This window comes from Oncorhynchus mykiss, chromosome 9, assembly GCF_057628025.1.
Source record: "Oncorhynchus mykiss isolate SJ-2025 chromosome 9, ASM5762802v1, whole genome shotgun sequence".
Classification (NCBI taxonomy): Eukaryota; Metazoa; Chordata; class Actinopteri; order Salmoniformes; family Salmonidae; genus Oncorhynchus; species Oncorhynchus mykiss.
In genome coordinates this window covers 50,108,816-50,121,979 of record NC_143030.1, presented here as the reverse complement: position 1 = coordinate 50,121,979, position 13,164 = coordinate 50,108,816, and the positions used below count along the sequence as shown (strand labels likewise).

The following is a 13,164-nucleotide window of genomic DNA, read 5'->3' as shown; positions in this document are numbered from 1 at the left end:
ATGCCATTTTTCCACAACTTTGGAAGTATGCTTGGGGTCATTGTCCATTTGGAAGACCCATTTGCGACCAAGCTATAACTTCTTGACTGATGTCTTGAGATGTTGCTTCAATATATCCACATAATTTCCCTACCTCATGATGCCATCTATTTTGTGAAGTGCACCAGTCCCTCTTGCAGCTAAGCACCCCCACAACATGATGCTGCCTACCCATTTTCTGGAATTTTCCAAGCTGTTTAAAGGCACAGTCAACTTAGTGTATGTTAACTTCTGACCCACTGGAGTTGTGATACAGTGAATTATAAGTGAAATAATCTGTCTGTAAACAATTGTTGGACAAATTACCTGTGTCATGCGCAAAGTAGATGTCCTAACTGACTTGCCAAAATATAGTTTGTTAACAAGAAATTTGTGGAGTGGTTGAAACATGAGTTTTAATGACCCCAACCAAAGTGTATGTAAACTTCTGACTTCAACTGTATCTACAGTGAATTCAGAAAGTATTCAGACCCCTTGACATTTTATTACATTACAGCCTTATTCTAAAATGTATTCATAGTTTTTTTCTCTTCAATCTACACACAATACCCCATATTGACAAAGCAAAAACCGTTTTTTTGAACTTTTTGTAAACTTATTACGAATAAAAAACGGAGATATCACAAGTATTCAGACCCTTTACGCATTACATTGTTGAAGCACCTTTGGCAGCGATTACAGCATTGAGTCTTCTTGGGTATGTCCCTACAAGCTTGGCACACCTTTATTTGGGGAGTTTCTCCCATTCTTCTCTGAAGATCCTCAACATGCTGCTTGGTATCCAATCTTTGCACACTCTTGGCATTCTCTCAAGCAGCTTCATGAGGTAGTCACCTGGAATCCATTTCAATTCACAGGAATTTCTTTCCTTCTTAACACGTTTCAGCCAATAAGTTGTGTTGTGACAAGGTAGGGGTGGTATGCAGTAGATAGCCCTATTTGGTAAAATACCAAGTCGATATTATGGCAAGAACAGCTCAAATAAGTAAAGAGAAACGGCAGTCCCATCATTACATCATTACATAAAGGACAGTCAATCCGGAAAATGTCAAGAACTTTTAAAGTTTCTTCAAGTGCAGTCGCAAAAACCATCAACTGCTATGATGAAACTGGCTCTCATGAGGACCGGCACAAGAAAGGCAGACCCAGAGGATAAGTTCATTAGTTAACTGCATCTCAGAAATTGTAGTCCAAATAAATGCTTCACAGAGCTCAAGTAACAGACATCTCAACATCAACTGTTCAGAGGAGACTGCGTGAATCAGGCCTTCATGGTCGAATTGTTGCAAAGAAACCACTACTAAAGGAATCCAATAATATGAAGAGACTTGCTTGGGCCAAGAAACACGACCAAGGGACATTAGACCGGTGGAAATCTGAGAATTTTCGTTCCAACCGCCGTGTCTTTGTGAGACGCAGCACGGTGATCTCCAAATATGTGCTTCCCACCGTGAAGCATGGAGGAGGAGGTGTGATGGTGTTTTGCTGGTTACACTGTCAGTGATTTATTTAGAATTCAAGGCACACTTAACCAGCATTGCTACCACAGCATTCTGCAGCTAAACGCCATCCCATCTGGTATGCGTTTAGTGGGACTATCTGTTTTTCAACAGGACAATGACCCAACACACCTCTAGGCTGTGTAAAGGCAATTTGACCAAGAAGAAGAGTGATGGTGCTGCATCAGATGACCTGGTCAGATGACCACAATCCCCCGACTTCAACCCAATTGAGATGGTTTGGGATGAGTTGGACCGCAGAGTGAAGGAAAAGCATCCAACAAGTGCTCAGCATATGTGGGAACTCCTTCTGTTGGAAAAGGATGTTGGACAATCATTACAGGTGAAGCTGGTTTAGAGAATGCCAAGAGTGTGCAAAACTGTCATCAAGGCAAAGGGTGGCTACTTTAAAGAATGAAAAATATAAAATATATACAGTGAGGGAAACAAGTATTGGATCCCCTGTTGATTTTGTAGGTTTGCCCACTGACAAAGAAATGATCAGTCTATAATTTTAATGGTAGGTTTATTTGAACAGTGAGAGACAGAATAACAATTATTATCTACTTCTGTCTGGCTTTTTGAGATCAACTTCTACAATGAATACATTATGTCTAATTAAGCAATAAGGACCAAGGACTTGTGGTACTGTCTATGGCCAATATACCATTGTGTACACATGACACAATGCAGAGTAAGTACCTGGATGCAGCCATTAGCCTTGGTATGTTGGCCATATACCACAAACCCCGGAGGTGCCTTATTGCTATTATAAACTGTTTACCAAAGTAATTAGAACAATAAAAGTATTGTTTTGTCATACCTGTGCTATAACACTGTTTCAGACAATCAGCATTCAGGGCTCGAACCACCCGGTTTATAAGGCGCTTTTGATAATTTCTGAGTGCTCTGCTAATTTACCAGAAAGAGAGCATACCTCCTAGCATGTTTGTCTGTCTATGAGTGTGGTTGTGTAGTCTGCACGTGTGTGTGTGCGCAAAATGTCTTTGATTTCATATCAATGACACTGCAGGGACAATATCACAGACATTATGTTGTGAATAAAGACTATAAGCATTTGCCACTATACAAATGCAATTCAAGCAAACACATCAACAGTCAGAGCACATAATAATCTAATGTCCATCGAGTTAGTAGATGAGCCTATCAAAAGGCAGCAAAGAGCCATGCCTTTGCGCATGTGTGAAAGCAGTGAGTTCGCGCCAAGCATGAAAGTTGAACCGCACTGACTGTCTTTAATTCCGGTGATTTGAATTCGGGGAGATACATCTTCCATACAGCTTTAGTTATGTTTCAGGTGCTGACCAGTTCTGTCTGTGGCTTGACAGCCGGTACTTGTTAGGTTGCTTTAGCTAAAGAGCTAGTTTACTAATCTGCTAATGTAGCCAGCTAGCAAGCTGCGCGAGCCTGCTGAAAAACGATGCCTCCCCTGACTTTGAAAGGGATAAATGTGGATTTCCCTTTCACCCCATACGAATGTCAGAAGGAATATATGAGCAAGGTGATTGAGTGTCTACAAAACGTAAGTGTGCTTTATGGACCCTCAAACATGCCCATCTTGCTATTAAAGTTAGCAAGCTATCCAGGAAGTGCATTTTTTGTGAAATGTAATTGGCCGTCGGGTCAGATTGAGGTGGGTCAACATGTTCAGAAAAATAAATTAGCTAGCTATCAACCTGAAATAATAAATGCAGGAATTAATACAAATTAATACTTTTAAAAAGTCTAATGTAAACAACCTAGCGACAGTGGAAATGTAAACTCTTAATCCCCATGTATGGACAGTGGCCGCTACACAAACCAACAGATTCTCAGCAGTGCAAGGGGAACGCTATTAAAACTTTTTGGTTGAAACACATTTTAATAAGTGTATTTCAGAAGGTAAATGGGGTTCTGGAGAGTCCGACAGGCACGGGCAAAACCCTATGCCTTCTGTGTGCCACCCTTGCCTGGAAGGACTACTTCAAAGACACAATTTCTGCCAGGAAGATAGCAGAAAAAATGGGAGGAGCAGAGCTTTTCCCCAACACACCATTGGCATCGTGGGGGACCGCTGCAACAGATGGAGACACAACAAGTATGGGCACCACACACATAGCATCTGTTCTGCATGAAAAACGGCTAATCTATCATATAACTGGCATCCCGATGTTGCTGATTGCAAAACTAGGCTAATTCAGCAAAATATGCAGTCCAGTTCACATAGTTTGTATCAGTATTGATCAGATTATGTTGTTTCTCTTAACACGGTTTATACATACTACATTTCGTTTTCTTTAGTAGATCACCATGCTTTTATATTTACACCTGTATGTTAATACCTTTTTTAATCCCTTTTATGATGTCTTTGTCCCTTGTAGCTTATTATACTGATATTCCAAAGATCATTTATGCATCCAGGACACATTCTCAGCTGACCCAGGTCATTAATGAGTTAAAGAACACTTCCTACAGGTAAGGGCCTTCTTGTTAATCCTAGAAGACTCACACCCTTGTGTACGTTGCAATTATCGTCAGTGTTAAAATGGTGTTGTTTTCTGACTTTCAGGCCCAAAGTGTGCGTGTTAGGATCCAGGGAGCAGCTTTGTATTAACCCGGAGGTGATGCGTCAGGAGAGCAACCACCTTAAGGTACAGAAAGGATAGGAATAAAGTTGGAGAGGTCAACACAGCTTGTGATGAATCAACCATATTTTGGTGGACAGTAGAGGTGCAGTGAGCTTCTGTCAATGTGCAATTAGTAGATGTCAAGTCCAGAATGTGTGAGGCATCAAATTAGTGTTCTAATCACTTTACCAAATCCATATGTTTTGCTTCTACAATACATGATTTACAGTTTTCAATATTTATGGTATAAATAACACATTCTGTCCTTTACAACTTATTTTTATCCATAAATATACATGTTAGACATTATTTTGGGATTTCAGAGCCTCAGTTGATATATCCTGAATCTGACTGACATGGTATCCTCTTCCCAGGTTCACATGTGTAGGCAAAAGATATCCACCAGGTCTTGCGTCTTCTACAACAATGTTGAAGGTATGTGTGTAAGGAGATTGAGAGAGGATGGCTCATACCACAGAATTAAATAGAACACTACTATAATATATTAAACTAGTAATATGTGTATCTTTATGCCTGGTACTGTTTTTAAGCACTGACTTTTATTATCCTCTATGATTGAGGGCATCGACAAAATCTAGTAAAAACAGAAGTTCATAAGCTGTTGTGTACAGCTGTCTCACCCCCTCCCCCAACATAGTAATTGTCATTTACCAATAGTTTCATTAATTAAAATCCCTGCAATTAATTGTGAAATCGGATCTTTGATTTTCTCCCATCTCCAGAGAAGAGCATGGATAAAGACCTGGTGAACTCCATTTTGGATGTTGAAGATCTGGTGAAAGCTGGCAACAAGCAAAGGTATGAAATCTCCCATTCCACCTCTTCTTGTACTATTCCACCCCTTCTTCCAAACCCCTAGCCTCACCAGCTTGGCTACAAACCGGTATCATTAGTCTTGTTTGTGGAGGGCATATTGGAATATTAATGTCTCTGGAGCATTTAAGCTGCGAAGGCTGTTTCAGGGGATGCTGGTTGCCAGATATGAAGGCTTTCAGTTATAGCTGGAGCCATCAGTTAGAGTATGGCAGCCTACTGGATTCCCTCTGATGTGCCACCCCCACTGGCAACTAATAGAAACCTGGGAAACAGGAGGATGTATTTTGAGGCATTATGTATTGTAATTAATTTGTCTTGCAATTCAGATAGGCAGGGGGTGTAAGGACTAGAGGCAAACTTTTGGATGTAGCTATATGGGATTTGTAATTATTCACTCAACTACAGTTTTGCCAGGGAGGTTTAGTTTGAGACTTGTGTTTTTACAAGGTCAATTCTTTTCATACTTATTAATGAAGATTCATTGAATTCAGTCTTTAACCTGTGCCTATCATCTTCATTCCAAATCACACTGAACTCATCTGTTTTTTTCTCTCTGCCATACTCTTTCTTCATGCAATCATTGACTTATTTCTGGAGAGGACTTTTTAATATCCCTATTTTGGAAATGTATTGGTTTACTGGAGCATCCCTTTTTCTTTGTCTCACAGTTGCCTTGTTTCCATAGGGTCTGCCCATACTACCTCTCACGCTCCTTGAAACAGCAGGCAGAAATCATATTCATGCCTTACAACTATCTCCTGGACCCAAAGGTGAGCCAAGTGTTCCTCTGTGATTCTGAGAATGCGAGGCCATATGGGTCGTATTTATTACTGCACACTGTAGCAAATTGTTTTGCACAAAAACAAAGGTTTCGTATTGGATAAGTTAAGGTAGTCCCTCTCTTTCCAAGTCTGTTGTCTTCTGTTTGGTGCCAAGTGAATATGACCCTGATGTATGAGGAGGCACAATAATTTCTCCCTGAAAATGGTCTTGACCGTTCTTTAGCTTTATAGTACTAGCAAGTCATTTACTTAATCAAACAAGAATTCACAGAGGATCATACAGTATATCCAATGCTACCAAGTAAGATTTGTTGACCTGTCAGTTGACTGGCTTTGTTGAATCAAATGTAACTGCTCATTATGATGTATTATTGTTGAATCACACTAAAGAAATGTGTGGTCTCTTTTCTCTCTCTGCAAAGTTATAATGCAATATTTTAGATTTCAGTTTCAGTTAGTTGCTTAATAGTAGTACAAATGTAGGCTTTGTTAGAAACTGCTGTGTCATGCCTGCCTTGAAAGGGTCTGTAAGTGCTGCTTTTAGGTACTTGGTCAATCTTACTTACAGCACAGGTTTCTCATGTGCTAGCCATTAAACCCCTGTCAGGCTTATTTTAGACTGCTATATTAGCATGTTTTAGTCATGACATGGATGCATACAGACTACATATTGGCTTTTAAAATCTTGTAAAGTAGATTTTCACAAAATTGTGCTCTTTTCACAATTCATTTTACATTTCTTCCTCGTTGCTTGACAGAGTCGCAGGGCGCACAACATCGAGTTGAAAGGGGCAGTGGTCATTTTCGACGAAGCGCATAACGTGGTAAGTTGGACTGCAGGTCTCCTTGGTTTATTCATGAGCAATGGAGGTCATTGATAATTGATGATCCCCTTCTTCACCCAACACCATTTTGAAACATCTAAGTTACATGAAGATATAAAGCATTCTGCCTCTCTTAAAGGAAAATGATAATACAATTTTAAGGTAGTCGATTATCCAAAGCACTTTTTTTTGGCTAAATGCCTTCATCGGGGCACAATAGGAAGATATATTTTTTTATAAGAGGATGTTGATGCACATTGCAACTTGTGCACACCGTTCTGCAAAAAATATATGTAAAACTGCAAGTTGCAAAAAATACCACCAACACATTTCATCAATAATCACTCCCCTATGTATTTATATGGAAAGTAAAGCTAAATCTTTTAATTTGTCTCTTTACTTCAGCATATTGGATTTGAGATCAAATGCTTCGTGAGTCAACTGTACAGAATGTCACCTTTTTTTATTTGAGGGTATTTTAATACTTCTCTGTTTTATCCCAGTTATTTTCTATCCTCTACCTTCAGGGTTGTGTTCACTAAAGCACACTGTAAAACATGAAAATCCAAAAAGTATTACTGGACAAATTCAGGTAGTACCTTGCCTTTTTACAACCTTTTCTTCCTACTGAACAACACTATCCTGGTGTGTCCTATTAATCCGCCTCCAGCCAGAGCCAGTGTGGCAGCCTTCCGTGAGAGAGCCTGAGAACAACCTGCTCTCCTCTGGGTGTTATGCAATCTGGCCACTGCCTGATCACACACACCGCACTGCAGTCAGTGTACAGCCTCCCTGCCTGCCCTTTTAGACCACAACCAGATCGGAGTGGGGTACGGAATAGAACATGGGGAGGCGATGTGCAAGTCACGCAAGGCTGTTGTTGCCCAGCCTCCCAGCACTAATAGGAGCCTCTGACTTTGCAATAATAACCCGGCAGTCATATGCTCCAAAACCAACTCCTCATGGCTACCAAGAACAAACGTCGCACAGCACTATAACATTGTGGAACATGGTCATGAATAGAGTCAGAGAGGCATATTTGTTATAAATAGTACATTTCTATCCACAATGTTTGCCTACTGAACGTGGCCCTGATTGGCTTCTCCCCCTGTGAGAAAAATGTCCATTATCATCATTATAGCCCTCGTCACACTGTTGGCTTTCCTTTACAACTATTGTTTTTCACTGTGTGGATAGAGAGTTGAGCTATATTTATTTCAGTAAGGCAGCAGTAGCTGTTGTCTGCTTTTGTGAAACTAAAGAGCAGCCATAAAATGACTGCCAAACAAACAGAAACTGCAGAGCACGAGCATGACTAAGCCAAATAATCGAGATCTGCATCCATAGTGTGTCGACACTGCCACCCCTAGTCCCCCCCAAGCCCCAACTTCAATCCATTTTTATAGGTTGGAAGAAAAAACGAGAACCAGCCACGTTGATTTATTTATTATGTCTCCATTTTAATTTCAGGCAAAACTGGTTTGCTTTCAGTGGCAGCCTCCTGTCTCTCTGTGTCTTCCTCCAACCCCCCGCCCCGTCCAGGAGTTTGGAGTTATTACAACTTTGAGAACAATCTGGAAGGCTGCCAAGTGGCTGGCTGTTGTCTCTACAGTCTCCCAACTCTGATTGCCTACTGCAGTACTATACAGTTTATTTGGAAAGTATTCAGACCCCTTCACTTTTTCCACATTTTGTTACGTTACAGCCTTATTCTAAAATGGATTAAATAAAACATTTTCCTCATCAATCAACACACACAAACCCATAATGATTAAGCAAAAACAGTTTTTTAAGAAATTGTTGCCAATTTATTTTAAAAAAATAATATTTTTTTTACATAAGTATTCAGACCCTTTTGCTATGAGACTTTCATTGATCATCATTGAGATGTTTGTACAACTTGATTGGAGTCTTCCTATGGTAAATTCAAGTTGACAGTGCATGTCCGAGCAATAACCAAGCCATGAGGCCAAAATAATTGTCTGTAGAGCTCCGAGACAGGATCGTGTATAAAAACATGTCTGCAGCATTAAAGGCCCCCAAGAACACAGTGGCCTTCATCATTCTTAAATGGAAGAAGTTTGGAACCACCAAGACTCTTCCTAGAGCTGTCCTTGAGTGGCCCAGCCAGAGCCCGGACTTGAACCCGATCTAACATCTCTGGAGAGACCTGAAAATAGCTGTAAAACGATGCTCCTCATCCAACCTGACAGCGCTTGAGAGGATCTGCAGAAATTATTCACCAACATCCTAATATATTCCTCCATTAGAAAGGTTTAAGCATAGCGGATTACGGTTCAACAATTACCAGGTATTACGAGACCATTTTTCAGGTATTTAGCACTTTGTGCAAAACTCATGAACAGGAAAATATCCATTAGGCACTAAACGGAAGAAAACTGACAAACAGGGATGGACTACCTGGATGTTTTGAAAACAAAGTACTCCTTTTCATTTGCAAAACAAAGGAAACTGTTTCTGTTGTTTACCCTTATGAACATGAACCACTGTAAATGTTTCCTCTGACTGCTCTGACCACTTAAAATGCCCACAGGAAAAGATGTGTGAGGAGTCCACATCCTTTGACCTCACGCCCTACGACCTGGCATCAGCTATCGATGCTGTGGACAAGCTGCTAGCGGAGCAGGCCAAAGAGGCCGGGCGAGGAGACGTCTCAGAGGACTTCAATATGGAATCCATAAATGGGGGTCAGAATAATTATTGTCCACACAATTTGCAAACTCATTGTAAGGACAAGCATTCATGATTTACAGTGCCTTGCGAAAATATTCGGCCCCCTTGAACTTTGCGACCTTTTGCCACATTTCAGGCTTCAAACATAAAGATATAAAACTGTATTTTTTTGTGAAGAATCAACAACAAGTGGGACACAATCATGAAGTGGAACGACATTTATTGGATATTTCAAACTTTTTTAACAAATCAAAAACTGAAAAATTGGGCGTGCAAAATTATTCAGCCCCCTTAAGTTAATACTTTGTAGCGCCACCTTTTGCTGCGATTACAGCTGTAAGTTGCTTGGGGTATGTCTCTATCAGTTTTGCACATCGAGAGACTGACATTTTTTCCCATTCCTCCTTGCAAAACAGCTCGAGCTCAGTGAGGTTGGATGGAGAGCATTTGTGAACAGCAGTTTTCAGTTCTTTCCACAGATTCTCGATTGGATTCAGGTCTGGACTTTGACTTGGCCATTCTAACACCTGGATATGTTTATTTTTGAACCATTCCATTGTAGATTTTGCTTTATGTTTTGGATCATTGTCTTGTTGGAAGTCTTGTTGGATTGTCTTGTTCCCAGTCTCAGGTCTTTTGCAGACTCCATCAGGTTTTCTTCCAGTATTGTCCTGTAGTTGTCTCCATCCATCTTCCCATCAATTTTAACCATCCTCCCTGTCCCTGCTGAAGAAAAGCAGGCCCAAACCATGATGCTGCCACCACCATGTTTGACAGTGGGGATGGTGTGTTCAGCTGTGTTGCTTTTACGCCAAACATAACGTTTTGCATTGTTGCCAAAAAGTTCAATTTTGGTTTCATCTGACCAGAGCACCTTCTTCCACATGTTTGGTGTGTCTCCCAGGTGGCTTGTGGCAAACTTTAAACAACACTTTTTATGGATATCTTTAAGAAATGGCTTTCTTCTTGCCACTCTTCCATAAAGGCCAGATTTGTGCAATATACGACTGATTGTTGTCCTATGGACAGAGTCTCCCACCTCAGCTGTAGATCTCTGCAGTTCATCCAGAGTGATCATGGGCCTCTTGGCTGCATCTCTGATCAGTCTTCTCCTTGTATGAGCTGAAAGTTTAGAGGGACGGCCAGGTCTTGGTAGATTTGCAGTGGTCTGATACTCCTTCCATTTCAATATTATCGCTTGCACAGTGCTCCTTGGGATGTTTAAAGCTTGGGAAATATTTTTGTATCCAAATCCTGCTTTAAACTTCTTCACAACAGTATCTCGGACCTGCCTGGTGTGTTCCTTGTTCTTCATGATGCTCTCTGCGCTTTTAACGGACCTCTGAGACTATCACAGTGCAGGTGCATTTATACGGAGACTTGATTACACACAGGTGGATTGTATTTATCATCATTAGTCATTTAGGTCAACATTGGATCATTCAGAGATCCTCACTGAACTTCTGGAGAGAGTTTGCTGCAATGAAAGTAAAGGGGCTGAATAATTTTGCACGCCTAATTTTTCAGTTTTTGATTTGTTAAAAAAGTTTGAAATATCCAATAAATGTCGTTCCACTTCATGATTGTGTCCCACTTGTTGTTGATTCTTCACAAAAAAATACAGTTTTATATCTTTATGTTTGAAGCCTGAAATGTGGCAAAAGGTCGCAAAGTTCAAGGGGGCCAAATACTTTCGCAAGGCACTGTATCCCGCCCCCCCTATATTCATATGCAGAGATCAATGAAGTAATGTCCTCCTGGTTCCATTGATTGAGTAACGTGTGAATTGTATTATGACAATAATTTTACTACATTGTTCAATTTGAAACGGAGACAGTTTTTTTTTATTTGAAAGTGCCACCTGTAATAATTATTTCATTCCAGGTTTGAAATTGGACATAACCACCATTGCTAAAATAAAACGTAAGTTATTTTATCCTGTTTGTCATGCAACCATCATACACTCCTCTCTTAAAAGGAGCATTCAGCAGTTGCTACTTCCATTTTTGAACTTATAAATGAATTATATGTACCCAATGATTCATGAAGAATTTAACTTATAAATGTCTTATGAGCTTAGTCGTACCCCATCAGAACCCAAAATATAAGCTTGTTTTATGCCAATGGTTGTAAACAAAGAACATTTTAAACAAAAACTATATATATTTTTTAACTTTAACCTTTATTTATCTAGGCAAGTCAGTTAAGAATAAATTCTTATTTACAATGACGGCCTACCAGGGAATCATGCCTTTGTTCAGGGGGCAGAATGACAGATTTTTACCTTGTCGGCACGGGGATGCGATCCAGCAACCTTTCGTTTACTGGCCCAACTCTCTAACCACTAGGCTACCTGCCACCCCCTATATAGCTTCAACACATGGTTAAAACTATCATTTTGATTTGGATGGTCAGTTCTTGCATCTCTAGCCCTATGCATTTGAGAGTGGTTACATTTCTCCAGCCCCATCCCTCAGCTTTTTACCAAACCAGGGCAAGGGAGACAGCTTTGTTATTGTTTCTACTGTTGATTGCTGCTTTAAGAAGAATGGGATTTCATCAATGAATGTGTCTAATGGTTTAAATGTGTAATATCGTAGAGATTGCACTGCACAACTCCCTCCTTACATAAATGTTTTTTGCAGAGATACTTCTGGATCTGGAGGCTGCCATTGACTCTTACGACGTGCCGGACAAGGGGATCACCAAACCTGGAAGGTGTGTGCTTCTGGGTTTTGCAGAGGGTATACGTGATATTAATATTGAGATGTTTTTGATTTATGGCTGTCCTCACCGCCCAAAAGAGAATTAAGGATAAAGTCGGTGCATTTATTTTGGAACTCACCTCATAGCACCATTGCAAAAGCACTTGACAGGCTATGCATTTGGTTACTGCTGTCATCTCCAAAGATAATGAAGGGTAAAGCACATTTTACACTTCATGCACATTAGTGTATTTTTTTTGTAATGCCCTTCAAAGCATCATGCTTGCATTTACAGTGCCTTCAGAAAATATTCACACCCCTTCACTTTTTCCATATTTTTTTTAATTTAAAATTGATTTAAATTGAGAGATTATGTAACTGGCCTACACCCCATAATATCAAAGTGGAATTATGTTAAAAATGAAAAGGTGAAATGTCTTGAGTCAATAAATATTCAACCCCTTTCTTTTTTTCTGTAGCAAGCCTAAATACAGTGCATTGGGAAAGTATTCCAACCCCTTGACTTTTTCCACATTTTGATACGTTAGTCTTATTCTAAAACTGATGAGAGAGTGTTTTTATTTAATCCATCTACACACACTACCCCATAATGGCAAAACGAAAACAAGTTTTTAGAAACGATTGCGAATATATTAAAAATAAAAAAAACTATTCAAACACTGCCAAGACTGTGCAAAGCTGTCATCAAGGCAAAGGGTGGCTACATTGAAGAATCTCAAATATAGAATATATTTTGATTTAACACTTTTGGTTACTACATGATTCCATATGTGTTATTTCATTGTTTTAATGTCTTCAATATTATTCTACAATGTAGAAAATAGTTTTAAAAAAGAACGAAAACCCTTGCATGAGTAGGTGTGTCAACTTTTGACTGGCACTGTATAGACAGTGCCTTTGGAAAGTATTCAGACCCATTTACTTTTTTTCACATTTTGTTACATTACAGGCTTATTCTATAATGGATTAAATAAATATACATTTTTGCAAATATACAGTGCCTTGCGAAAGTATTCGGCCCCCTTGAACTTTGCGACCTTTTGCCACATTTCAGGCTTCAAACATAAAGATATAAAACTGTATTTTTTTTTGTGAAGAATCAACAACAAGTGGGTCACAATCATGAAGTGGAACGA

The 13,164-nt window shown here is 39.7% G+C and overlaps 1 protein-coding gene across 3 annotated transcripts in view; it reads left to right on the top strand.

The window, feature by feature from the left end:
* The first annotated feature begins 2,717 nt into the window (after window positions 1-2,717).
* The window catches only part of rtel1 (regulator of telomere elongation helicase 1), a 56,529-nt gene continuing 46,082 nt past the window's right edge, over window positions 2,718-13,164 (top strand). Inside the window, exons 1-11 of one of the 3 annotated variants that reach the window (XM_021615871.3) lie at window positions 2,718-3,081; window positions 3,438-3,636; window positions 3,920-4,013; window positions 4,108-4,189; window positions 4,540-4,600; window positions 4,909-4,984; window positions 5,688-5,772; window positions 6,543-6,608; window positions 9,163-9,316; window positions 11,187-11,225; window positions 11,948-12,020. In XM_021615871.3, coding sequence (XP_021471546.3) covers window positions 2,980-3,081; window positions 3,438-3,636; window positions 3,920-4,013; window positions 4,108-4,189; window positions 4,540-4,600; window positions 4,909-4,984; window positions 5,688-5,772; window positions 6,543-6,608; window positions 9,163-9,316; window positions 11,187-11,225; window positions 11,948-12,020 — 1,031 coding nt within the window. In that variant the 5' untranslated portion in view covers window positions 2,718-2,979. Of the gene's footprint in view, window positions 3,082-3,427; window positions 3,637-3,919; window positions 4,014-4,107; window positions 4,190-4,539; window positions 4,601-4,908; window positions 4,985-5,687; window positions 5,773-6,542; window positions 6,609-9,162; window positions 9,317-11,186; window positions 11,226-11,947; window positions 12,021-13,164 lie in introns of all 3 variants that reach the window. The other 2 variants (XM_090184427.1, XM_090184426.1) reach the window with 2 other exon arrangements.